The following is a 27,992-nucleotide window of genomic DNA, read 5'->3' on the forward strand; positions in this document are numbered from 1 at the left end:
ATACAAAAATTAGCCAGGCATGGTGGTACACACCTGTAGTCCCAGCTACTCAGGAGGCTGATGCTGGGGAATCACTTGAACCTAGGAGGCGGAGGTTGCACTGAGCCAAGATTGTGCCTTGCACTCCAGCCTGAATGACAGTGAAGACTCCATTTCAAAAATAATATTGCTAAGATAATACTCCTCCAATTGACGTACAAATTCAATAAAATTCCTATACACATTCCCCACTGTTTTTTGTTGTTGTTTTTCAGAAACTGACAAGATGCTTCTAAAAGCCACATGCCAAATTTATGGAACTCAGAATAGCAAAACCAATTTTGAAAAAGAAGAAAGTTGGAAGACACATTCTTCCCAATTTCAAAACTTGAAGTACAGTAATCAAAGCTGTGTGGTTCTGGCATAAGCACAGACATACAGATCAATGAAGCAGAATTGACAGTAAAGAAATAAACCCTTACATTTATGGTCAGCTAATTTTCAGCAATGGAACAAAAGCTATTCAGTAGCGAAAGGATACTCTTTTCAACAAACACTGCTAGAATAGATTTCTGTAGTTTAAAAATGAACTTCAAAATTAACTCAAAGTGGGTCACAGACCTAAATGATTTTTACCTAAAGTCTAATCCCGCAAACATTCTTAAATAGCAAATAAGAAAAACATCCTTTTAACCTTGGGTTAGACAAATATTTCTTAGATAAAAGTATCATTCATTAAAATAAAATTTCTTTTTTTTTGTTTTTTTTGTTAAAATAAAATTTCATAAATTAGACTTCAAAATCTATAACTCCTATTTTTTGCAAGAAATGTCAAAAGAAAAAAACAAGCTAGAAACTAGGAGGAAATATTTGCAATCATATATCTTTTTTTAAAAAAAGCCTTTTAACTAGAATATATGAAGAACTCTCAAAATTCAATTACAGAACAAGCAAATTTTTTTTTTCCAAATAGAAGACTCAAACAGGCGCATCACAAAAAGAAAGTAATATGACAGCAAATAATCACGTTTAACATCATTTGTCGTTATGAAAATGGGAAAAACAAAGTAATATGACAGCAAATAATCACATTTAACATCATTTGTCGTTATGAAAATGGGAAAAACAACCACACATCTATTAGAATGTCACAAATTAAAATGACTGGCCAGGCTGGGCACGGTGGCTCACGCCTATAATCCCAGTGCTTTGGGAGGCTGAGGCCAGTGGATCACCTGAGTACAGGAGTTCGAGACCAGACTGGTCAACATGGTGAAGCCCCGTCTCTACTAAAAATACTAAAATTAGTTGGGCATGGTGGCAGATGCCTGTAATCCCAACTACTCCTGAGGCTGAAGCAGGAGAATTGCTTGAACCAGGGAGGTGGAGGTTGCCATGAGCCGAGATTGTGCTACTGCACTCCAGCCTAGGCAACAGAGTAAGACACCATCTCAAAAAATAAGAATAAAAAAATAAAAAATAGGCCAGGCACAGTGGGTCACTCCTGTAATCCCAGCACTTTGGGAGGCCAAGGCAGGCAGATCACAGGGTCAGGAGATCAAGAACATCCTGGCTAACATGGTGAAACCCTGTCTCTACTAAAAATACAAAAACTAGCTGGGCGTGATGGCGCCTGCCTGTAATCCCAGCTACTCGGGAGGCTGAGGCAGGAGAATCGCTTGAATCAGGGAGTCAGAGGTTGCAGTGAACCAAGATTGCGTCACTGCACTCCAGCCTGACAACAGAGCAAGACTCTGTTTCAAAAATAAATAAATAAATAATAAAAAAAATAAAATGACTGACCACACCAACAGTTGGTAAGGACATGGTAACTCGAACACCACACACTGTTGGTGGGAATGCAAAATAATATAACCATCTTCCAACAGTTTGACAGTTCTTAGAAATGCATACACTTTGCTGAGTGTAGTAGCTCAGGCCTATAATCCCAACACTTTGGGGGGCTGAGGCAGGCAGATTGCTTGAGTCCAGGAGTTCGAGACCAGCCTGGGCAACAGTGAAACCCTGTCTCTACAAAAAATACAAAAACTTACTCGGTAGCATTGCACCTGTAGTCCCAACTACTCAGAAGGCTGAGGTGGGAGGAATGCTTGAGCCTGAAAGGTGGAGGTTGCAATAAGCCAACATTACACCACCACACTCCAGCCTGGGCCACAGAATGAGACCCTGCCCACTACCCCCAGAAAAAAAATGCATACACCTACTATCTGACCTACCATTCCCACTCCTAGGTATTTATCCAAGAGAAATAAAGGCATATGTCTATACAAAGACTGGTTCACAAATTTTCAAAGCAGCTTTACTTGTAATAGCCAAGAACTGGAAACAATCAAAATGCCATCAACATGAAAATGGATAAACTGTGATATATCCATACAATGGAAAATAAAAGTAAATTCACTACTGAAATAAGCAACAATAAGGACTAATCTCAAAGTAATTATCCTGAGTTAAAAAAAAAAAAGCCAGATAAAAGATTCCATGTAAATAAAATCCTAGAAAGTGTATATATGCATATCTCGCTTTATTGTGCTTTACTTTATTGTGCTTCACATATAGTGTTTTTTGTTTGTTGTTGCTGTTGCTGTTGTTTCAAAGAGATTAAAAGTTTCTGAGCAACCCTGTGTCAAGTAGGTCTATAGAGCCGTTTTTCTAACAATACATGCTTACTTTGTGTCTCTATCACATTTTGGTATTTCTCTCAATATTTCAAACTTTCTCATTATTATTATATCTGTTATAGTGATTATGATGATGATCTGTTATGGTGATTATGATATCTGTTATGGTGTTATGGTGATGTTACTATTGTAATTGTTTTGGGACACCACAAACAATGCCCATATGAGACACTGAAACTAATCAATAAATATGTGTGTGTTCTGAGCGCTCCACCAGGTAGCCATTCCCTATCTCTCTCTCCTCTTGCTTCTCTATTCCCTGAGATACAACAATATTGAAATTAATAACCAACCCTACAATATCCTCTAACTATTTAAGTGAAAGAAGGAGTCGCACATTTCTCACTTCAAATCAAAAGCTAGAAATGATTGAGTTTAGTAAGAGAGGCAAGTTGAAAACAGAGATAGTCCTAAAGCTAAGCCTCTTGCATCGAACAGCCAAACTGTGAATGTAAAAGAAAAGTTACTGAAGAAAATTAAAAGTGCTACTGTAGTGACATGAATAATAAGTGAAACAACCTTATTGCTGATATGGAGAAGGTTTGAGTGGTCTAGACAGAAGATCAGACCAGCCTTAACAATCCAGAACAAGCCCCTAACTAATCCAGAACAATTTCCTAACTCTCTTCAATTCTGTGAAGGCTGAAAGAGGTAAGAAAGCTGAAGAAAAGTTTAAGTTAGCAGAGTTGGTTCATGGAAGTTTAAGGAAATAAGCCATTTCTGTAACATAAAAGTGCAAGGTGAAGCAGCAAGTGCTAATGGAGGAGCTACAGCAAGTTATCCAGAAACCCTAGCTAAAATAATTGAAGAAGGTGGCTATACTAAACAACAGAGTTTCAATGTAGACAAAACAGCCTTCCAGTAGAAGAAGATGCTTTCTAGGACTCTCACAACTAGAGAGGAGAAGTAAATGCCTGGTTTCAGAGCTTCGAAGGACAGCCTGACTCTTTTGTTAGGGGCTAATGCAACTGGTGACTATGTGGTAGCCAATGATCATTGACCATTCTGAAAATCCTAGGGCCCTTAAGAATTATGCTAAATCAACTCTGCCTGTGTTCTACAAATGAAACAGCAAAGTATGGATGACAGCACATCTGTAATGGTTTACTACATTTTTTTTTTTTTTCAGACAGAGTCTCACTCAGTCATCAGGCTGGAGTGCAGTGGCGCAATCTTGGCTCACTGCAACATCTAGCTCTTGGATTTAAGCAATTCTTGTACCTCAGCCGCTGAGTAGCTGGGATTACAGGCATGCATCATCACACTCAGCTAATTTTTTTGTGTTTTTAATAGACACAGGGTTTCACCATGTCAGTCAGGCTGGTCTAAAACTCCTGGCCTCAAGTGATCAGCCCACATCAGCCTCCCAAAGTGTTGGGATTACAGGCGTGAGCCACTGCACCCAGCCCTGCTAAATCTTTTAAACCCATTCTTGAGACCTACAGCTCAGAAAAATGTTCCTTTCAAAAGATTACCGCTTATTGACAATATATCTGGCCATCCAAGAGCTCTGATGGAGATGTACAGAAGACTAATTTTGTTTTCATGCCTGCTAGCTCAACATCCAATTCTTCAGCCAATGAATCAAGAAGTAATTTCAACTTTCAAGTCTTACTATTTAAGAAACACATTTCATAAGGCTATAGTTGCCACAGACAGAACAAATTCATCAGAAGAATCACCAAGTCAATTGAAAACCTACTGGATGATGTCCAAAAGAGCACAGAATATTTTTCCAAGCAGAAGTGAGCATTGGGCCGTTTTAGTGCCAAGCTGCAGTAGACAGCCATAAGAAAATCTCTTTTCTATTTTCATAAGTAAAACACTAGACTTTAGATCCAGATGAGATGTGATGTGGTACAAGCCAAGCCTTTCTTACAGGGGTTAGAGAGGCCAGCCTTTCTTCCCTTGGTAGGAATGGCTTGAGTTGTGCCGTGGGGCAGCCCACTAATTTGTATGATGTATCAATAGAGCGCATCAGCCAACTGATCTTTTGCAGTTTTTATTAAACTTGAACTGACAAAAAAAAAAAAAAAAAGGAGAAAGAAAACCTACTGGAAAGGATTCACCATCTTTGTTGCCATTTAAGAACATCTATCGGGCAGGTGAGGCTGGGTGTGAGAGGCTAGGGGCAGAGGTGGAGACCTGAGGGGAGGTAATACCAAGGTTACAGGTTGCAGGTTGCAGAGAGCCTGCAGTGGTCAGCAGCAGAGAAGCGAGGGAGGAAAAATAAACAACAGCCAGAGCTCAGGCCAAGGAGGCACAAATAAAAATGAAGAAAAAGAAAAAAACATTTGTGAATCATGGGAGGTCATATATCGACATTAATAGTCTAGAAGAAGTTGATTCCAATCCTTATGGATGACTTTGAGGGGTTCAAGATTTCAGTTGCAGAAGGAATTACAGATGTGGCAGAAACAGCAAGCGGACTACAATTGTAAGTGGAGGCTAAAGATGGGACTGAATTGCTGCAATCTCATGAACAATCCTGAACAGATAAAGAGTTGCTTCTTACATATAAGCAAAGGAAGTGGTTTCTTGAGATGGAATCTACTCCTGGTGAAGATGCTGTGAACATTGTTGAGATGACAAGACAGGATTTAGAATACTATAGACATTTAGTTGATAACGTGGCGTCAAAATCTAAAATAACTGACCCCAACTTTGAAGTTTTACTATGGGTAAAATTCTATTCAACAGCAATTGCATGCTATAGAGAAACTGTTCATGAAAGGAAGAGTCAATTGATATGGTTAACTTCATTGCTGTCTTATTTGAAGAAATTGCTGCCCGGGTGTGGTGGCTCATGCATGTAATCCCAGTACTTATTCCAGTAGTTAGGGAAGCCGAGATGGGCAGATTGCTTGAGTTCAGGAGTTCATGACCTGCCTGGACAACATGGTGAAACCTCAGCTCTACAAAAAATATAAAAATTAGTCGGACATGGTGGTACACACCTGCAATCCCAGCTACTCAGGAGGCTGAGGTGGGAGAAGGTGAAAGCTGCAATGAGTTTAGACTGTGCCACCGCACTCTGGCCTGGGCAACTAGAGTGAGACCTTGTGTCAAAAGACAGAGAGAGAGAGAGAGACAGAGACAGAGAGAGAGAGAGAGTGTGCGAGTGCGAGCACGCCACCCCAGCCTTCAGCAACCTGGTAAGCAGCCATCAACATCAAGGCAAGACCTTCACCAGCAAAAAGACCAGAACTTACTGAAGGCTCAGGTATCAGGCATGTACATTAATTTTTAAACATAATGCTACTGTATAATTCACAGGCTATGGTATAGTGTAAACATAACTTTTATATGCACTGAGAAATGAAAAAATTCACGAGTTGCTTTACTGAGATGTTTCCTTTACTGCCGTGGTCTACAACTTATCCTGCAATATCTGGGGCATTCCTAAATTACAATGAGAGAAGCTTGCCTTGAGAAGGGCAAAACAGGATGAGCCAGAAAAGGAGATTATTACCAAGGGGCATGAGTAAATTTTGGGGGTGATGGAAATGTTCCTCATCTTGATTGTGGTGATGGTTTCTTGGGAACATATGTGTGCCAAAATTAATCGAACTATATTTTAAATATGCGTAGTTTAAAAAAGTCATATTTGAAGTAACTAAAAACATATGCATATATAACAAATTAATATTGAAAAACTAAGCACATATACCTGATGTTGTTAGAATCCAATTTAGGAGGCGTTTTTAGTTTGCCTAAATGGTAAGGATTAGTGAAGTGGTGTTGTGTCATCATTTCCTATAATATCTGATAGGTTATGGTGGTTTTAATCAACCAAAATAAGCATTCAATCTCTAGAATAAATGTTCAAGAATCTCAAGAATTTAGATCTGGTAAAATTCTATAAGGCTTATAAATCAGCATCACAATTTGACATTAAAATATCAGCTTCTATAATTCAACATTTATTGAAAATCTATGGGAAAGGCACTTAGGGTAGGGATACATTAAAAATGGAAGTTCTCAAGAAACTTAAATGTCTTACTGATTCAGCTCATTATCCCTAAGCAGCAAGCTTGACACTATTCTAAAGAAGGCAACATGTCAAATAACTAATCTATTTGCTACTTTTCCTTACTTTATAATCTTTGCTTACCAAAATATATTATACATAAATAACAAATAGCATTAAGCTACTTGTAGAGTATTCTACACTCTAAACTGATAAATTGAGCAGGTAACAAATCTCTCAGTTTCTTTTATAAAAATATGAAAACAATGACTGTCTACTTTGTAAAGTTTGTTGAAAAGATCAAGGTAAATATTGTGTGTCAGAGTATTTTAAACCATAAAGTGTTGAAAAAATACGGAGAATTGTCATCATAATAGTCTCAACACTATTATCCTGGTCCCAGGGGGAAAAGAATCAAAAGCATGATGGTTGTTTGGTAAATGTACAAAATACAAATATGAGCAAAAAAGAAAACAAAACAAAAAAGTATATATGGTGAGCCCTCCATATCTGCAGATGCTGACTGTAGGGGACCTGAGCACCTGCAGATTTTGGTATCTGAGGGAGTCTTTGGACACCTGTTTACATAACCCTTTCAGCAGCAACAGAAGCTGATAATAACTAATTTGAGCATTATTGTTTCAAATAAGAGAATGAGAGAGAGGTCTCTGCTGAATCCCCTCTCTAGAGCTAGTGAAGTTTTTCCTTAAGAGCTTTTCTGGAAGCCTTTTAAGAACCTCTCACACAGAAGCACCTGGAATCTCAGAAATCAATTAAATACACTGACATATAAAGCCCACTTAAAGTGCCTTCTCTGAGGCAAAACAAAAACAGTTAATGGCAAGAAAGTTTTCCACTCTGCTCCTAACAGTCAGAAGATCATTTCTGATCAGTCCTGTTTCCAAGTTAGATTATAGTAAGCAGCCTAAGTTTATGATCAAACTCCCCAAATCAGGCTGGGCACGGTGGCTCACACCTGTAATCCCAGCACTTTGGGAGGCTGAGGCAGGTGGATCACGAAGTCAGGAGTTCAAGACCAGCCTGGTCAAGATGGTGAAACCCTGTCTCTACTAAAAAATACAAAAATTAGCTGGGCATGGTGGCAGGTGACTGCAATCCCAGCTACTTGGGAGGCTGAGGCAGAGAACTGCTTAAACCCAGGAGACAGAGGTTGCAGTGAGCCAAGATCACGCCACTGCACTCCAGACTGGGCAACAGAGTAAGACTCCATCTCAAACAAACAAACAAACCCCCCAAATCAATTTCATTGAATTTATACTTTTAATACATTTCCAACTAATCCTGCCAATTTAATTCCACAGAATTCTAGGTAGAAAACAAAAAGTTAAAAGTTAAAGTGAAAAAGTATAAATCTTTTCGTTTCACTGTGGTCAAATTCTCATGTTACATTTGGGCAATTCACAGTAATATGAAGACAGAAACAAGCTATGACGAGTTATATGACGAAAATGTCTAATAGGGCATTTGTAACATTTTCAAGTTTCTAAACTATTATTCTCTGTGCACAATAGTTTAATAACTTCAGAAACAAACGTTTTGAACGTAATGAACGTATCTTACGATACTTCTGTGTAACTATACTATTGGAAAAATAATTTATTTTACATTATTTTATAAGAATTTTGCTATTGATATTTTTCTATTTATGATTCTAGTTGTTCTACCAATTCCATTACAAATCTAAGGCACGATCAAAAATTGAAACAACGCACTTACGTCATTACTTCCTTTAGTGATCCAATAGCCTTTTCTAAAGTGCTTTTGTCTGGATTTTCATCAGCTGTATGCTTCTTAAGATCTGTAATAATATAATTTTTTTCATGCATAAAAAATTAAGTGATTTCTCATCTAAGACTTTAAAATGCTGTCCATCTTGATATAGCTGATTAATGTTTAAAGATAATATTCAATCTTTACTTTTAAAAAAGTTTTAAGCGGCCGGGCGCGGTGGCTCATGCCTGTAATCCCAGCACTTTGGGAGGCCGAGGCGGGTGGATCACGAGGTCAAGAGATCGAGACCATCCTGGTCAACATGGTGAAACCCCGTCTCTACTAAAAATACAAAAAATTAGCTGGGCATGGTGGCGCGTGCCTGTAATCCCAGCTACTCAGGAGGCTGAGGCAGGAGAATTGCCTGAACCCAGGAGGCGGAGGTTGCGGTGAGCCGAGATCGCGCCATTGCACTCCAGCCTGGGTAACAAGAGCGAAACTCCGTCTCAAAAAAAAAAAAAAAAAATTTAAGCACTATTCCATTCCCTAAAAAACTCTCTTATACATCTGTTAGGGTTTCCATTTTTACTGACTAAATTTTCAGAATATGTAATCTTGATTTTCTTACACTTATGTTCCAACCCCTTCAAGTAATGCTTGAGGACTCCTAGATTCCTCAAACTCTCTCCATAGTTGCTAAATGAAAACACATGATCCTCAGTAAGCTCAGAAATCATAATGTATTTTGTATTTCATACTGGGGCCCATGGCTACATCACAGATAGCATCTGGTATCTTTAAGAACAGATTTTGTTACTTTAGAGACTTATACTTAACACATTGACTCTTTTACTCCAGGTTGCTTATTTGTGTTCCCTATGTCATCCTTGGCATAGTCTTATCAAATCTAAGTTTAATCTAGTTCCACTGTCCACCTAATTAATCTCTCATGTGCAATAATAGTAATAAAGCTTAGAAATAATTTTATTCATAATATTTATGAATTTCTACAAGTACTTAATGAAATAATAATGAAGATACGTAAATTAGAAGAAAACCACAATGTTTTGGAAACCTAAAGCTTGTTCATATATTCTCCTTATAATTTGTAAAACAGAATAGTTTTAAATAGTAGATAAATCATTTTATAAGCCAGTAATTCTCAACTATATTAGATAATTCTAAAGAAAACAAAAATTGTCAGATTTTTAGTTACTACTATAATTCATATACTAACCAAGATTTTTAAAGAAAATAACAGATTAAACAGTCACAAAATTTGCCTCCTTGTCTGCTGTACATGTTAGTGTAGATTAAGTTAAGGAATTAAATGCTTTATTATAGACTTATTCCTGTTATAATTTTTTTTTTTTAATTATTTTTAGAGACAGGGTCTCTGTATGTTGCCCAGGCTGGTCTCCCAACTGCTGGGCTTACCCCTGGTCTTCCAAAGTGCTGGGAGTACAGACTATAATTTAGTTTTCACACTTAATTAAAAATAAAATAAAAACTGATACTGTCCTTAGCCAGCTAAATGTAACAGAATATACATATACATTTTTTACCACAGGCAAAATTATTCATAAAAATTCTCTGCTGTAAAACTCCCTCTATTGTTATCTGTAGTTCAGTTCTAGAATAAATACATGTTTCAAGAATATTCTGAGCAATCTAAAGGCAAAAAAAAAAAAGTAAGCGTAAAGCCAAGTATATAGAACTTTACTAAAATTCAAAAAACGGCTACAAAAAACTTGGGACATACAAATTATCTCTCTCTTTGTGATTTTGTGGGCAAATTTTGTAGGTACTTGGATGTAAAATGATTTCAAATTAGTGACACACCATGAAATAGACTTTTAAATGAAAAGACAAAATGTATACTACTAGTCACTATAATTGATATCACAACAAATAAAGTATTTCAGGCTAAACTGAATTTTTGTAGCACCAATAAGTATTTTTTAAGATAATCCATAAAGCAAAACATATATAAACTTTAATGCTGTAATCTAAGAAACTCTGAAAATGAGAAGAAATTCAACTTTTTTGGAAAAAACAATTCCATTAAAGTATCTGAAGTAGTTTGAAACAAATCAGACACATACCATTTAAAAGTAACGCAACACTGGGTAACCTCTGTACTGGTCGGATAAGAAGTTCAACAAGGCTCTGCCGTCCACATTCTGGTTTTGCTTGGTTTATCTGAAAACAATTTATTCAACAATTTCAAAAAAGGTTTTCCGAAAAGATTGTATGTCCTATGTCCTACTTTTATTAGATTACACGTTATCATCAGTGTCCCTGATACAAGCTAATAGAGAAGAGGTGTAATTGCTCCCCAGCAGATTACTGTGGCTAAATAATTTTTCAGAGCCTGAAATGACCTCTTGGCCAGCCAGTGGTTAACATCTTACACAAAAAGTGAGTTCCTCTACAAACTTCTATATATTCCATCTTACAATTCTCTTAAGTCTGCATCGTTCACAAGAAAAAGCACATTTAATAATATTAATTATGCTAGTACCATTAAGTAACAAAGGAACTGGTATGAAAAAAATCATTAAAGGCAAAACAAATCTCATTAGAAAATCATTAGGTGTTTCGAGAACTAAAATAACATATAACTTTTTAAAAACTTCTTTGTAGAGATAGGAGTCTCACTATGTTGCTCAAGCAATCCTCCCTTATCAGCCTCTCAAAGTGCTAAGATTACAGGCTGACATTGGCCAGTGCACCCAGCCACAACTTAAAAAAAAAAAAAGACTACATATAACATTCTTATTCACTCGGCTGCCTCCTGGCACCTAATTCTGAATATATCAAACTTTCCAAAGCTAAACATCATTGTCACCACAAGTACAACTAAAATTAACAGACATTAAGATGTTCCTACATGGATACATTTTACTAAAGTTAAAACGTACTTCATTTTTTCATGATTTTGATGTATTACTTCAAAAATACTCCTCAAATTTTTATTTGAAAGAAATATACATTACCTTGAGAAAAGCATGAAATCTTGGTTTCTGTTTTTCACATTTAATAATTGTTTCCTTGCTCATTTCAAAGAAGTTTACAAAGGGAGGGTACGTTTTTACCAAATCTTTTGACTAGGAAGAAGAGGGGGGAAAAACATTATTGTTATGCATTTATCACCCTTAGAGACAATGAAACTTAAAGTCAAATAATTAATAGTCACAATCTGACATATTAGATGCAAAAGTTTAAAATAATTTTCTTCTCAAATATAGAAACTTATTTTATAAATTTCTCAGTAAACAGTTAATTGCCAAACAAAATACATCAATTGGTATACATAGTCTAAAACACGTAAAGACCCAGAAAAAAACAAAAGCATGTTAAAGCTTAATTGTATTGATACAAACATGACAAAGAAAATGTCTATGAGTTCAAAAAATATTAATTAAATTACAGCTGATCTATGTAGATGCCAAAAGCATGGTATTTATTCAAAAATCCAAACCCCCTATTACCCAAAAATGCAAGCAAGAAAAGGAAAACGGTCTTGGATAATTGAGAAAATTAAAAGGTATCAAAAAACGTATGAAGAAATAATTTGTAAATTTTTAATTCTCAACTAAACTGAAAAAACATCTAAGAGACTATTTTGTAAGGAAAGAAGTTAGAAAGAGGCCTCAAAAAATAAAAGTATAAATGCTAGTACTCAAGGCACTGAAACTTACAAATTTTATTTAAAGAGATTCAAAGAAACATATAAATTCTATTTATAGAACCTCATCAAAATGAATTTATAAAACTTAAGTTGTGTAGTTCTTATGTTAGTAAAGAAGAGGCAGTTCATTAGAAGTCTTTAAATAGAAGCAGACATGACAACAGTGTTATCAACAAGAAGAGAGAAAAATAACTTCTTTGGACATTCGGTAGAATTCAGCAATATTCGCAGTAGCAAGGGTATGGAATCAACCTAAGGGCCCATTAATGATAGACTTAATAAAGAAAATGTGGTATATGTACACTATGGAATGCTATGCAGCCATACAAAAAAAAAAAAAAAAAAAAAGCAAGATCAAGTCCTTTGCAGACACATAGATGGAGCTGGAGAGCATCATCCTTAGCAAACTAACACAGGAACAGAAAACCAAACATCACATGTTCTCGCTTATAAGTGGGAGCTAAAGGATGAGAAGACATAGACACATAGAGGGAAGCAATACACACCTGGGACCTACTGGAAGGTGGAGCATAGGAGGAAGGAGAAGATCAGGAAAAGTAACTAATAGGCTTAATACTTGGGTGACAAAATAATCTGTACAATAGACCCCCATAACACAATTTTACCTACATAATAAACTGTACATATTATACTCCTGAACTTAAAATAAAAAATAATACACAAAATAAAAATACAATCTGTGGCCATTTATGAAGGGCAAATAACTTGATATATACTAAAACAATTATAGCACAGCATGATAATTAGCCTTCTTCTAATAGTCTTGGGCCATTAAGAAGGTGTCGTGTCTAGAAGGTATGTTTCGGAAGACAAAGAACATTTCCAGTATATTTTACAAACATGATCACGTCAGTTTTAAAACCTCTCACATTTAAATAGGTAAATTACATTCCTTCCTTGATGAGATCATGCTTTAATCTGAAAACTTAAAAAAGAAATACAATACTTACATATTTTAGAAAAATGTCACCGATGCTTTTGCTCTCATCCCAATTAACTATAAGGTCTTCAAGATCATCCTGAAATAGCACAAATTGAAATATTTAAGATTGAAATATTTAAGATTAAACCTGACAGCTCCTTATACACCTTTTAATATTTCCAAGATACTCATTGGAAAGCAGCACTTTACAAAGTGTCTTAATTTGATTTGTAAAATAACGAACATCCCATTCTTTCTCTTCAACAAGGAATTTTTTTTTACTACAAAGAAAACATCCTTTGAAAAATAATTTTTAAAATACAAATATTGTGAAGTCAATAAGCCTAACTTTCCAATATGATGTGATAACTCAGTATTTTTTTCTTATTAACTATAAAGCTGATTGGTGTTATTAATTATAGAAAACTACTTTCTATAAAGTAGTTGCTGAGGGATCTTATTTAACATCAGTCTTTAAAGACTGTAATCTCCAACAGGCATCAGCAAATTTAAAAGTGTGAATGGGCTGGGCGTGGTGGTTCACGCCTGTAATCCAAGCACTTTGGAGGCCAAGGCGGGTGGATCACCTGAGTTCAGGAGTTCAAGACCAGCCTGACCAACATGGTGAAACCCTGTCTTGGGGGAAAAAAAAAAAGTGTGAATGAATGAGTGTGACTGTGTTCCAATACCAAAACATGCAATGGGCTGGATTTGGTCCATGAAGCATAGTTTGTTAATTCCTCATAGTCATTCTAAAATATTACTTCTTTGTAAAAACTAAGAAGAACAATTAAAAGCTTTATAATAAACAAGCAAATAAGATGATAAAATGAGATGCCAAGGAAATGACAAGCCTTAATTGAAATTCTAAGTGATTAAAATAGATATCAATCAACAAGCTCTTAACTAAAGATTCTCTATAAAGTTTCAACTAAAGTTTCATCAAAGACTGCCAGAATATCCTTTTGGTGGAATCCCTGATTAAAATTATTTTTGTAATACTACTAAAGCATTATTTGACCTTTTCACTAATGCTCTCACAAGTATACAGTTGTTTTCTAAAAGCTACATGATGTATGATATTGTAACAGACTGAATGCAGAAGCAGATATGAGAATCAGTCTTCTATTAAGCCAGACAGTAAAAAAAAACTACAATACCACCACTTCCCTTACTAATTATTTTTGTCTGGGAAATTATTTTTCTTAAAGAATATGTTACTTGTGTTACCATGTAATCAGTTATTATTTTAAATGAATTAATATAAAATTAGATATACCACATGCAAAAAGATGAACTTAAACCCTCACCTCAAGCAAAGCAACTTTTTGAAGAAAACAGAAAACAACCTTCAAAATCTTGAGTTTAGAAAAAAATATTTAGATATGACATTGAAATCACAGTCCACAAAAGAAAAAAATGAGTACACTGAACTTCATCAAAATTTAAAACTTTTATACTTCAAGAAAACTTGTATCCACAATTTATAGTAAACCCTTAAAACTTAAGGATAATCCAATCAAAAATGGGCAACATACAGTAGCCATTTCACCAAAAATAATATACAAATAGCTAATAACCATGTGAAAAGACACTTATTAATCATTAGGGAAATAAAATTAAAGCCACAAGAGACGTCTCCTCACCCACTAAGATGGTTATAATTTAGAAAAAAAAAAAAGGCCGGGCGAGGTAGCTCATGCCTGTAATCCCAGCACTTTGGGAGGCCAAGGTGAGCAGATTACGAGGTCAAGAGATCGAGACCACCCTGGTCAAAGGGGTGAAACCCTGTCTCTACAAAAAATATAAAAATTAGCAGGTTGTGGTGGTGCATGCCTTGGGAGGCTGAGGCAGGAGAACTGCTTGAACCTGGGAGGCGAAGGTTGGAGTGAGCTGAGTTCACACCATTGCACTCCAGCCTGGCGACAGAGCAAGACTCGGGCTCAAAAAAAAAAGTGGGGGAGGGGATTTGGAACTCTTATTCATTACTGGTGAAAATAACAACTAATGGGTCCAAGCTACTTGGGAGGCTGAAATGGGAGGATTACTTGAGACCAGAGTTTGAGGCCAGCCTGGACAATTTGGCATGACCACATCTTTAAATTAATTAATTAATTAACTTTAAAATTATGAGAAAACCCTGGCATTTTCTCAAAACTTTTAAATATAAAACTACTATACAGCTCATCAATCCTACTCCTCAGTATTTACTCAAGAGAAATGAATACATGTCCACCCAAAGATCTACACACCACATTCTCACAGCAGCATTATTCCTAATAGCCAAAAACAAAAACAATCTAAATGTCTATCAGCTGGTGAACAGACTTTTAAAAGTTAGTATAGTCATATAATGGAATATTTGACCAGCAAAAAAGAACTTCTAACATGCTACATTTAGATGAACTAAAAAAAAAAAAAATGCTAAGAGGAAACCATACATAAAAGACATATAAACATATTTACAGTACTATATAGTATATGAAATAGTATATTTATATACTATGTATATACACAAAGTATCAATGTATATTTATAATGTATTATATATATAAAATGTCCAGAAAAGGCAAAGTCATAGATACAGAAAGTACATTAGTAGTTGCCTATGGCTGGGGCAGGAATAAAGATTAACCGCAGGAATAAAGATTAACCGTAAGTAGACATCTTACTTGGGATGGGTAGTGAAAATGTCCTAAAGTGGATTTATGGTGATGGTTGTACCACCTGGTTAAGTTACTAAAATAACTGAATTGTACTATATAAATTTTTTTTTTTTGAGACAGGGTCTTACTCTATTGCTCAGGCTGGAGTGCAGTGGCACAATCATGACTCACTGTAGCCTCAACCTCCCAGGTTCAAGCGATCCTCCCACCTAAGCCTCCCAAGTAGCTGGGACTATAGGCATGTGCCACCACAGTCAGCTAACTTTTTTATTTTTTGCAAAAATGGGTTCTCGCTATGTTGACCAGACTGGTCTCAAACTCCTAGATTCAAGCGATATTCCTGCCTCACCCTTCCAAAGTGCTGGGATTACAAGCAGGAGCCACCATGCCCAGCCTGAATTGTGTATTTTAAATAGGTGAATTTAAAAACATGTAAGATGTGCCTCAGTAAAGCTGTTAAAAAAAAATACATCTTAAATAATATTTTAAAATTCTGAATACAGCAAATACCAATATATAAAATCCACTTAGGCAAAACTTCTTCAATTTTTAAGAATGCAAAGGGATCCTAAGGCCAAATAATTCAAGAATCACTGTCCTATACTAACTAGTAGATTCAATAAAGTTCAAAAGGGAGAAAAACTACTTTTGATAGCATAAAAGGAAACTCTAAGAAAGAATATTTTAACAGTCCACAAACATCAAGAACTAGGAAGACTTAACTGTTCAGAATTGTACTTAAAAGAAAAAAAAAGGAGAAAAAGATTATAAATAAGCCTAATTTGGGGGCAATATAATGCACTGAATTCTGACACTGACTACTGAGGTTTAAATAGTGGCTCTTGGGCTTCTGTGCCCTTGGACAAGTTATTTAACCAATATATTCCTCAATTTCCTATTCTGAAAAATGAGGAAAGTATTTATTCCTACCTCATAGAATATTATCTGAGTTAATACTTGTAAAGCACTTACAGGAATCCCTAACAGTTATGCTCAATAGGGTACTATTTACCATATTTTCCTATCCTTCATGTTAAATTTATGTAGGGGAGATATTTAGAAAATTGTGATGCAAAATAGAAAATTTACAATCAGGAGTATCTTTACAAAACATAAAAGACTATATAGAATGGCTTCATATACATATCCAAACACACATACATATGAATAATTTAAACCTGTGAAATAAATACTTTTATAAGAACACTGCTCTAAGAAAGCAAAATAATATTTAGGCATTCTGAAATATAGTCTGCTCTGTTTCTGGTTGACTTTTAATTCCTAATGCTTGTTGACTAAAGACTGCTGTCTTAGGCTAGGCGCAGTGGCTCACGCCTGTAATCCCAACACTTTGGGAGGCTTAGGCGGGCGAATCATGAGGTCAGGAGGAGTTTGAGACCAGCCTGGCCAGTATGGTGAAACCCCATCTCTACTAAAAATAAAAAAAATTAGCCAGGCATGGTGGCGTGTTAGTCCCAGCTACTCGGGAGGCTGAGGCAGGAGAATTGCTTGAACCCAGCAGGCAGATGTTGCACTGAGCCGAGATCGTGCAACTGCACTACAGCCTGGGCAACAGAGACTCCATCTCAAAAAAAAATAAAAATAAAGACTGCCGTCTTAATACTATTAGCTCAGGAACTAAGTAATAAAGGAACTAAGGCTTAGAGAGATTAATTAACTTTCCTCAAGTCACACAGTTGTAAATCAGTATTTAAACTCAGGATTGTCTGACTCCAGATTCCATGTTATTCCACAGTTCTTCCCCATTAGAAAGGGAGATGAATTTTGGCAGGCGAGTCCCCAATAGCTTTATTCATAATGCCACTATTTCTTACATTATTTCTGGGAAAAAATGCCTGACACAATTTAGGACAGAGACTGAGATGCATTTCCTCCTCTTTGTCTATGATACATCAGAAACTCTCATAGGATTCTCTTAACTTTTCCTCCAAAAGAAAGGACAATTCTACAGAATTAATCTTAATGAGGGTTTCCCTTTTGCTGAGCTCACTGTACAAGTAAGCAACATACATGGGTTCCTGAAACAAGTACACAGTTCTTTGAGGCTTACACTAAAATAACAAAGGATACATACAAAAAGAAAAAGAACTCCTATCAATCCCTCTCTTACTCTTTTGTTTCATCATAGATTCCAAAGCCTGGGCAAGAATATTAGAAAAGAGCGGAAGTCATAAACAGATGGGGCTTAAGAAAACTAAGCTACTTACTTCTTTTCTTCTTTGTTAAGATTTATTCTACACTGTCAAGGAGGTAGTAACAATGCAGAATTAATCTTAACGAGGGTTTCTCTTTTGCTGAGTTCACTGTACAGTAAGCAACATACATGGGTTCCTGAAATAAGTACACAGTTCTTTGAGGCTTACACTAAAATAATGAACAATACATACAAAAAGAAAAAGAACTCCTATCAATCCCTCTCTTACTCTGTTGCTTCATCACAGTTGCATACGAGTAAGAAATTTGTTTATTTTGGGTTTTGAGGCAGGGTCTCACTCTGTTGCTCAGGCTGCAGTGCAGTGGCATATCATTGCTCAACCACCTCTGCCTCCTGGGCTCAAGCAATCCTACCACCTCAGCCTCTCAAATAGCTGAAACTACAGGCATGCACCACCACACCCAGCTAATTTTTGCATTTTTTGTAGAGACCGGGTTCACCTTGTTGCCCAGGCTGGTCTTAACCCCTAGGCCCAAGCAATCCATTCATCTTGGACTCCCAAAGTGCTGGGATTAGAGGCATGAGCCACTGTGCCCAGTTAAGAGTAGAAATTTGTATATCAAGGATTAATGCTGTTTAATCCTGAAAAAGAAAAATCCATGCTGAGGAAAAGAGAAATGTAGATAACAACCTCAAAAATTCTCATCTTACTTGAAACATCAACCCATTAGACCCTGGAAGTAAATTAAGAATGAGGCTACTAAAGTTGTTCACATAATACCTACATAAGGAAATACACTGAGTAAGTACCATTCCTGATGTTGAAATTTAAAGGTAACACAGCCATCATTCAGTAAACATTTACTGGCAGTAATCTAAATGCCAGTGGGTGTAAACACAGTGAGTAAAAAAGTTTTAACACTACATAAAACTTCTGAAGATTAGTTTACCCAACTTCATGAGTCGGTTATTATTATCCCCATTTTATAGACAGGAAAACTGAAGCACTTAAAGTCACCTGACTTCAAACTCAATCAAATCTGCTTTGTTCAGGCCAGGCACAGTGGTGTAATCCAAGCACTTTAAGAGGCTGAGGCAGGCAGATCACCTGAGGTCAGGAGTTTGAGACCTGCCTGGCCAACATGGTGAAACTCATCTCCACCAAAAATACAAAAATTAGCCAGGTGTGGTGGCACACATGCACACCTGTAGTCCCAGTTACTGGGGAGCCTTAGGCAGGAGAATCATTTGAACCCAGGAGTCAGAGGTTGCAGTGAGCCAAAATTGTACCACGGCACTCCAGCCTGAGCAACAGAGTGAGACTTTGTCTCAAAACATAAATAAATAAATAAATAAATAAATGTTTCTTTCAAGTACATATGATTAACTACTATGTGATATTGTAAAATACAGACACCAATGTTTTCAGGAATGCTATATCGAGCTAATATGAAAAATTGTACAAATTTAAGACACATTTACATGGTGTATTCATTTACACACTAAAAGAATGTATCTCAGCATGATTTTAAAGAAGCAAAATAGCATTAGTGGTTAGGAGAACAGACTTTGAAGTTATACAAACAAAGGTCTTGGGTCCAGGATTTATTAGATGACTGACTCTGGAAAATTATCTCTGTGTGTAGTGGTTTCACATCTATAAAATGTATACAATACCAACTTCTTGTTCAATAGATGTGGTAATTAATGTTCAATAGATGGTTGGCTTCATTTAAAACAAGAAATAAAAACTGCTATATATTAAAGGACAAAGAAAATAAACCAAAATTTTAGACATATTTGGATGATGGGATTGTGGGTATTTCTCTCCCTTTTTCCTTTTTTCTTGATTTTTACAAACATTTGACAGCACATACTGGTTTCATGGTAGAAAAGAACATAAGCTTTAAAATTTCTAAATATTTGACAAACCTGAAATCAGCTCAAAAAAATTAGCTGCAGTGAGCTCAGATCAGGCCACTGCACTCTAGCCTAGGTGACAGAGCAAGACCCTGTCTCAAAAAAAAAAACCCCACAAAACAAAAACCATAAACTAATAGTTTAAGTACTAGTAATTCTACCTTACAAAAGAAGCTTAAAGAATTAAGTTACACATGAGAAAACTAAAGGGTGACGAATTTTCAAAGCTTCACTGAATCAAAGAACGTGATTTTCTAAATTAAATTATGACTCTGTAAACATAAAATAACATTTTGTCATAGAAAGGTGTCCAGACTAGCTAAATAACTGACACAAATTCAAATTGATCCACAGAGTGGCAAAATACCAAGATAAAAACCTACTTGACAGGCTGGGCGCAGTGGCTCATGCTTATAATCCCAGTACTTTGGAAGGGCAAGGTGGGAGGATCACTTGAGGTCAGGAGTTCAACACCAGCCTGGTGAGCACGGTGGAACCCCAGATCCACTAAATATACAAAAATTAGCCAGACATGGTGGTGTATGCCTGTAGTCCCAGCTACTCAGGAGGCTGAGGCAGGAGAATGACTTGAACCTGGGAGGCAGAGGCTGCAGTGAGCCAAGATCATGCCATTGTACTCCAGCCTGGGCGACAGTGTGAGACTCTCTCAAAAAAAAAAACAAAAAACACCACAAAACCTACTTGACCTTCCACTCTGCTTTTGTGCCACTCAGTAATTCTTACGAAACAAAAAATATTCTGAAAGTACTTTCCTCTTCAAAAATTCAGAATCCTAACTGGAATAGGATTAACTAGCCTGAAACTCTGTAGCTTTATAAGCTTTTTAAACAAATAGTTTCCTTTGGCGTTCTCTTTAGATCTAGAAATTAACTGAAACATGATGAGCAATACTGATAAAACACAAAATACAAGCAATTAGTAAGAATCATTTTTACTAACTTACAGATCTGCTAATTTTTGTTTATAATGTGTATTAAAATCAAAAGCAATCTTATATAATGGAAAACATTCTGTAATTCAGATCGGTTCTTTTATTGGAATGTGGCATAAACATTAACGTGAGTTATTTTGAAAAGAAAACTGATCAACTTTGCTCAAGTACTACATAGGAAAAATAAGAGGAAACAAAACTGAACTACTTAAAAAGTAGTTTAAGAGTTCAGCTAAACCTGTCCAAAAATTATTTTACTGTAAGAGATTGATACCTGAAAATCACAGGCCCTTCACCAAAGGAAAATCATTAATAAGAGGACAGCATTGTCTTAAATACTTTTGGCATTTACCTACCTATAAATGGAGAAGGGATTTAAATGAACTCTAAGTCCATTAGAAGTTTAGAGTCTTTAAAACAAACCAAAGCAAAACAAAACATACACCCCAAGAGCAAAAACAATAGGAACATAAGAAAAATAGTACTAAGAGTCACATGTCTCTATAGAATAGATTTCATAAAGCCTTAATTCCTTATTTGTAGGATTAACTGAAAATAAAAAACAGCAAACAAAGGCTGGGTGCCGTAGCTCGTGCCTATAATCCTAGCACTTTGGGAGGCTAAGGCAGGAGAATCAGTTGAGTCCAGGAGTTTGAGACCAGCCTGGGCAACACAGCAAGACCCTGCCCTGTCTCTGCAAAAAAACTTAAAAAAAAAAAAAAAAAAGCCAGGCATGGCAGCATGCAACTGTAATCCCAGTTACTTAGAGGGAGGCTGAGGTGGGAGAATCACTTGATCCCAGGAGGTCAAGGTTGCAGTAAGTCATGATAATGTCACTGCAGTCCACCTGACTGACAGAGTATTCTCCATCTCAAAAAAGAGGCAGGGCATGGTGGTTCACACCTATGATCCCAGCACTTTGGAAAGCCAAGGCGGGTGGATCACTTGAGGTCAGGAGTTTGAAACCAGCCTGACATGGCAAAACCCATCTCTACAAAAAAATACAAAAATTAGCTGGGATGGTGGCACATGCCTATGGTCCCAGCTACTCAGGATGTTCAGGTAGTGAGAGAATCGCTTAAGCCCGGGTGGCAGAGGTTACAGTGAGCCAAGATCCCGTCAATGCACTAAAACCTGGGTGACAGAGACATACTGTCTTAAAAAACAAAACAACAGAAAACAGCAAACATTATGCGGCGCTGGAACAAAGCAACAAATGATGCAAAGGAACTAATGAGGGAATAAGAAGTTTTAGGAACAAAACTTATTTGGCTGACCAGAGGTACCTCAAAGATCATAATAAATATGTACAATCTGAAAAAAATTACTACCAATCAAACATGTACGAATTTACCTTTATCTTAGTGTGTACATCAAAGATATCTGGGATGCTACCAAAAATAGTCTTAATCTCCTCTGGTGCAAGGATAGGTCCACCACGTTGTCCTTCCTCTTCCAATGGTACCTGAAATAACTAAATGAGAAAAAAGACTAGTTTGAGTAGATTGTGGGAAAAAGCAAAGAACTAAAATATAGACAGTGATAAAGGAGAGAAGAGATGTTAATGGAGAAGGGAACAATAATAAAAAATACCCTAAACTGAAGACATTTTCCCCATATTTTTTACTTTATGTATTCTATTTATTTGTATACCTGTGTATATGTGTATACCTGTGTATATGTATATACATATGCTCCTCACAAAATGTTATGTTAGAAGCAAATAAAAGTTCATCACACAGTTCTGCAAATCAATCATTAAGATTGTTAGTATGATACAAGAGTAATTTCTACTTTTGCATTCAAGTTATGAAGGATGAAAGCAACAAAGCAATCTGTTATCTTCAGACATATACTTAATATATGTGCTAAGAAATGTTAGTGTAGAAATTTGGCTTGGGGGAAGACCGGATTTGAAGCTAGAAGATCTGTTTGTATCTATGTTGCTGCTTGCATCAATCTTAAAAAATAAAAGAAAAAAACTAAGAATTAATAAACAAGTTTGGAAAGGCCACAAGATACAAGCTCAGTGCATGCATATGTGTGCAGACACAAATCAGTTTTACTTCTATATACCAGTAACTTATAAATAGAAAATAAAATTTTAAAAGTAGTATCACAATAAAAAATTAAAATATTTAAGTATAAATATAATAAAATATGTTCATGATGCTGAAAACTACAGTATACTGATGAAAGAAATCAAAAGACAACCTAGATAAATGTAGACATACGGTCATGAATTGAAAGAATCAGCACAGTAAGAATGTAAATTCTCCCTCCCTCAAATTGATTTATAAATTTAATGCCAATCAAAGTTCCAGGACTTTTTGTAGATATAGAAAACCTGATACTAAAAATTTATATGGAAAGGCAAAGAAGCTTCTTGCTGTAAAGCTGTGGTGTTCAAGACTGTATGGTATTCATGAAGAGAGAAACGTTCATAGATGAGTAAGACAGAGAGTTCAGAAACAAACTCATGCAAATATGGTCAAGTAATTTTAGTCAAAAGTACAAGAGCAATTCAATGCAGGAAGGATAGTCTTTCAACAAATGGTATTACAATACCATTTGCCATAAACAAAAAATGAATTTCAGACTAAATATAACACTTTATACAAAAATTAAAAATGGGTCACGGACATAAACAAAAAACCTAAAACTATAAAACTTAGAAGAAAACAAAGGAGAAAATCTTCATGACTTAAACTTGGGTAAAGAGTTCTCATACATGATATCACAAACATAATCTATGAATGAAAAAACTGTTAAATTAGACCTGAATAAAAATTTAAAACTTTTCTTCAGCAAAAGACACTTGAGAGAATTTTTTAAAATATGCTATAGACTATGAAAAAGTCTTTGCAAATCATGTTTGACAAAGGACTAGTATTCACAGTATAAAAAGAATTCTCCCAGCCTGGCCAACATAGTGAAACCCCATCTCTACCAAAAAAATACAAAAATGATCTGAGTATGGTGGTATATGCCTGTAGTCCCAAGGGCTCAGGAGGCTGAGGTGGGAGAATCATTTGAACCCGGGAGGCAGAGGTTGCAGTGGGCCAAACCGAGATGGCACCACTGCACTTCAGCCTAGGTGACAGTGAGACCCTATCTCAAAAAATTTAAAAAAAGAACTCTCAAAATTCAGAAGGAAACCACCCAATCTTAAAATGGGCAAAAACCATGAACAGTTATTTTAACAAAGATATACAGATGTCAAATGGAGACAATATGTTTAACACCATTAGTCACTATGAAAACTGAAACCACAATGACCGATTCTATCTTTCCAATATTTCTTAAATCTATCCTCTTGTCTTCACTGACACTATTCCAAAAAGTTCAGATCTTCAAAATCTCTCATGACTGCTGAAATAGCCTCCACATTGGTCTCATTGCCTTTCCAATTTCCCCTCTTCTATTCCTCCTCCAAAGTGAACCAAGTTATCTTTCTGAAATGCAAGTCAGATATCACTGATCTCCTTTACCATTAATAGCACACCACTCAAAGGCTTTCTCTAGATTGGTATAGGCCATCTCAACTCTCACTGTAACCATATGCCTACTCCACCCTTAATACTGATAATACATTGAATGATTGCTTGTACTGTTTATTCAATCTCAAAGAGACTTCTCACCTATATCCTCTACTTGTACCAATCATATTCATACTTTAAAGTTCACTTCACTGTGAATATTCTCACTGTTTTGATTTTAAGGACAAGCTAAACAGTCACTATATTAAGACCATGCATGTGTCTCAGACCTACCTCTTTTCCTAGGTCTGTTTCTTTTTCCCCCTGTGGTTTTCTTTTTAATGATCTTAAGTCTTATGATCACACATAATTTTTAAATTTGTGTATATCTCCTCTACTTTAATCCTTTTAAGTTGGCAAAGCACCATTCCCAATCACAAATACACAGCAGTTCTACAGTTTTGTTTCTGAATGGCTGTTTAAAGACAATCCTAAATTATAATTTAGTTTGACTTAGACTATAAAGAATTCAAGAGTGAAGTTTAGTTGGCTACTATTTTAAAAGCATATGACCTTACAGGTCATCTATAAAATGTGTGACGTGTTAAATAATTTTTGATATTACACATAACACACTAAAATGCCTTTCAATAAGTAAAAGGAACCATTTTAAATACAGGGAATTCTAATTAGATTGGCATAGTTAAGGCCAAAAATATAAAGTAGCCATTGCTACCTATTTATCTTCAACCCTTGCCTTTAAGAAGCAAATGAACACAAAACACAGGTGAATCTTGCTTGGTTCTGAGACAGTGAAGGAATTTCTTCCATATTTAAATATATTCACTTGGGAGGCCAAGGCGGGTGGATCACGAGGTCAAGAGACCGAGACCATCCTGGTCAACATGGTGAAACCCTGCCTCTACTAAAAAATACAAAAAATTAGCTGGGCATGGTGGCGCGTGCCTGTAATCCCAGCTATTCAGGAGGCTGAGGCAGAATTGCCTGAACCCAGGAGGCGGAGGTTGCGGTGAGCCAAGATTGCGCCATTGCACTCCAGCCAGGGTAACGAGCGAAACTCCGTCTCAAAAATAAAAAAATTTATATAATATATATATATATATATATATATATATATATATATATATTCACATAACCAGTTATATAAATCTAAATATAAAAAAAACTCCAGTAAGTTTTAAGATGGCACTCACCATCTTTGTGAAAAGTTTAACATTACTAACAAAATCTAATCATATCTTTAGAAGGAGTAAACAGTGACAGCATTTACTAAATTGGAATTACTATTAAAATTAAAAAACTGAACATACTCATTTAACCACAAGTCAGTCTTAGTCTTAAATCAGGACTTCCCAACAAAATATTCTGTCAGTCATTCATGATGGAAATTCCGGTGTAGGAGATCTATTAAAGTATGGTACACATAAAAAAGTCATGAGACATTTGTTTTTTTAATAAATAAGGCAGTGGCCAATTATTACTCATTAGTGGCTTTTTTAAGATAAGCTATCAAGTCTGCCCTTTCTCCCTTCTTCTTAATGTTGGCAAAGATCATTTTTGTTCCAGGGATGTGTATCTTGGGATTCCCCAAATACTCCATCAGTGTATCCTCTCCCCAGGTGATGCCTTTGTTCTTACTGGAGTCAGTATAAGAGAATCCAGTGGCCTGACCTGCCTTCCGCCCAAAGATACCATGGAGGTTAGGCCCAGTCTTGTGCTGGCCTCCGTTTTCCACGGTGTGGCACTGGGAACACTTTTGAACAAAAATCTTCTTGCCTTTTTCAACATCACCCATATTTATTTAATTCTCTTTTTCGTTGCTAGCACAACAAAGGTTACCACTCCAAAGCCGGATGCCCCACTCTCTCCTAGGTCTGTTTTTCTAAATGCTGGTGATAAACTAGCTCTGACTTATATGATCATTTTGTATGACCATATAAGAGCTGTGATTCTAGGTTCTCTTTGGTCAACCTTAAGGAAAATGACAGTATAGCTACTCTAATAACTACTGCAAATAATCAGTGCTAATTTGCAAACTTCTGTCTAAAGAACGCATTAACAGAGGAGGGAAATTTCATGACTACCAGTTGCTATTAGATAAACTGCAAAATTGCTGTATTTTTATTTTCTAGAAAAAAAAGTTCACTTCAATTGTTACTTTTTTTTTCCTAAGATGGAATCTCACTCTGTCACCCATGCTGGAATACAGTGGTGCAATCTCGGCTCACTGCAACCTCTGCCTCCTGGGTTCAAGTGATTCTCCTAGCTCAGCCTCCAGAGTAGCTGGGATTAAAGGTGTGCAGCACCATGCCCAGCTACTTTCCGTATTTTTAGTAGAGACGGGGTTTTACCATGTTGGTCAGGCTGGTCTCAAACTTCTGACCTCGTGATCTGCCCACATCAGCCTCCCAAAGTGCTGGGATTACAGGCGTGAACCACCACACCTGTCCCATTACCTTCTTTATGAAGCTTTTTTCCGATGCACAACATACAGAAAATTCCAGCTCAACACCTTCCCTAATCTAAAGTAGTAGTAAAACTCTCACTTCACAAATCTAAAACCTTAACTCCATTATGATGCTGATACCTTCCATTTGGTAATTATAATTGTGTATATTTTATCTCCTCTTCTAAACTTTTTTTTTTTTTGAGACACAGTCTCGCTCTGTCATCCAGGTTGGAGTGCAGTGGTGTAATCTTGGCTCACTGCAACCTCCACCTCCAGTATTCAAGTGATACTCCTGGCTCAGCCTCCCAAGTAGCTGAGACTACAGGTGTGTGCCACCATGTCCAGTTAGTAGAGATGGGGTTTCACTGTGTTAGCCAGGATGGTCTCTATCTCCTGACCTCGTGATTCACCCGCCTCAGCCTCCCTAAGTGCTGGGATTACAGGCATGAGCCACTGCACCCAGCCTAAACGTCTTTAAAAAAAAAAAAAATCTCTTTAACACTTAGCACAGTACTTTATATTAATTAGGCATCCAAGTAGTATGTGGAATAAATAAAGAAGCCTCTGGATACTCATTTAATTTGAGGATACATTACAATTAAGTTATTCTAAATCCTATTCCCCCACAAAAAAGAAAAATACCAGTCCTAAAACAAAGTTCTTAAAGGAGAACATCATCATTGGCTGGGTACACTGGCTTATGCCTGTAATCACAACACTTTGGGAAGCTGAGGCAGGAGGATCGTTTGAGCACAGGAGTTTGAGACCAGCCTGGGCAACACAGCAAGATCCCATCTCTAAAAAAAAAAAAAAAAAAAAAAAATTTGGGGGTGAATATTATCGCTAATTTAGGCCACAATCTTTTAAGCAAAGTGGTATGAAACTTCCTCCAGTCTAATAATTTCATGAGGTTTTTAAAAGAAGTTTTAGTAAATTTAATTGATATGCAAATTAGAATTCTGAAACTTCAGTGTATTTTACCATAGCCTGAAAGGATTTACATTTCTAAGTAATAAATGCTACTAAAGTACATGAATAGTAGTATATGCCAAAGGGATTTTTGCTATTCATCCACATTTTGAATCACTATAAAAACTTAAACAAGAAACTCATCTAGAATGATTTCCTTTTAGAAGGAAGAGCAAAGGTGACTTAAATCTAATACAGCAAAGAACCTCATAAAACCTTGACTACTGCTAAACAAATAATTAACTGTGAAAAATAACCTCCCTATGACCATCAAGTAAGAAGTCTTTCCATTTCTTAGCCATGCATTTTATCAATGATACAAGCAACTTAAGGCTATTAAA

The 27,992-nt window shown here is 36.2% G+C and overlaps 2 protein-coding genes and 1 non-coding gene across 10 annotated transcripts in view; 1 reads left to right on the forward strand and 2 right to left on the reverse strand.

Moving 5' to 3' along the window:
• ECT2 (epithelial cell transforming 2) overlaps nucleotides 1-27,992 on the reverse strand; it is a 124,299-nt gene that overhangs the window by 30,227 nt on the left and 66,080 nt on the right. For all 8 annotated transcript variants that reach the window (XM_012466694.3, XM_064378639.1, XM_012466693.2 and 5 more), the window contains 5 exons: nucleotides 22,088-22,207; nucleotides 13,048-13,116; nucleotides 11,382-11,492; nucleotides 10,488-10,584; nucleotides 8,389-8,470 (listed from right to left, as the gene is read on the reverse strand). In XM_012466694.3, the coding sequence (XP_012322117.1) occupies nucleotides 8,389-8,470; nucleotides 10,488-10,584; nucleotides 11,382-11,492; nucleotides 13,048-13,116; nucleotides 22,088-22,207 (479 nt within the window). The remainder of the gene's footprint in view (nucleotides 1-8,388; nucleotides 8,471-10,487; nucleotides 10,585-11,381; nucleotides 11,493-13,047; nucleotides 13,117-22,087; nucleotides 22,208-27,992) is intronic.
• On the forward strand, nucleotides 24,425-24,547 carry LOC135275963 (small nucleolar RNA SNORA72). The gene has a single exon (XR_010343544.1). It is a non-coding gene; the product is annotated as a small nucleolar RNA SNORA72 (small nucleolar RNA).
• LOC105727063 (cytochrome c, somatic-like) lies at nucleotides 25,576-26,028 on the reverse strand. Its single transcript, XM_064378507.1, has one exon. It carries the CDS (start codon nucleotides 26,026-26,028, stop codon nucleotides 25,711-25,713), a length of 318 nt encoding a protein of 105 aa, XP_064234577.1. The 3' UTR covers nucleotides 25,576-25,710.

The sequence above is a fragment of the Aotus nancymaae genome, unplaced genomic scaffold (assembly GCF_030222135.1).
Source record: "Aotus nancymaae isolate 86718 unplaced genomic scaffold, 86718_ANA_hifiasm-v0.15.2.pri h1tg000019l, whole genome shotgun sequence".
In the NCBI taxonomy this organism is placed as follows: domain Eukaryota; kingdom Metazoa; phylum Chordata; class Mammalia; order Primates; family Aotidae; genus Aotus; species Aotus nancymaae.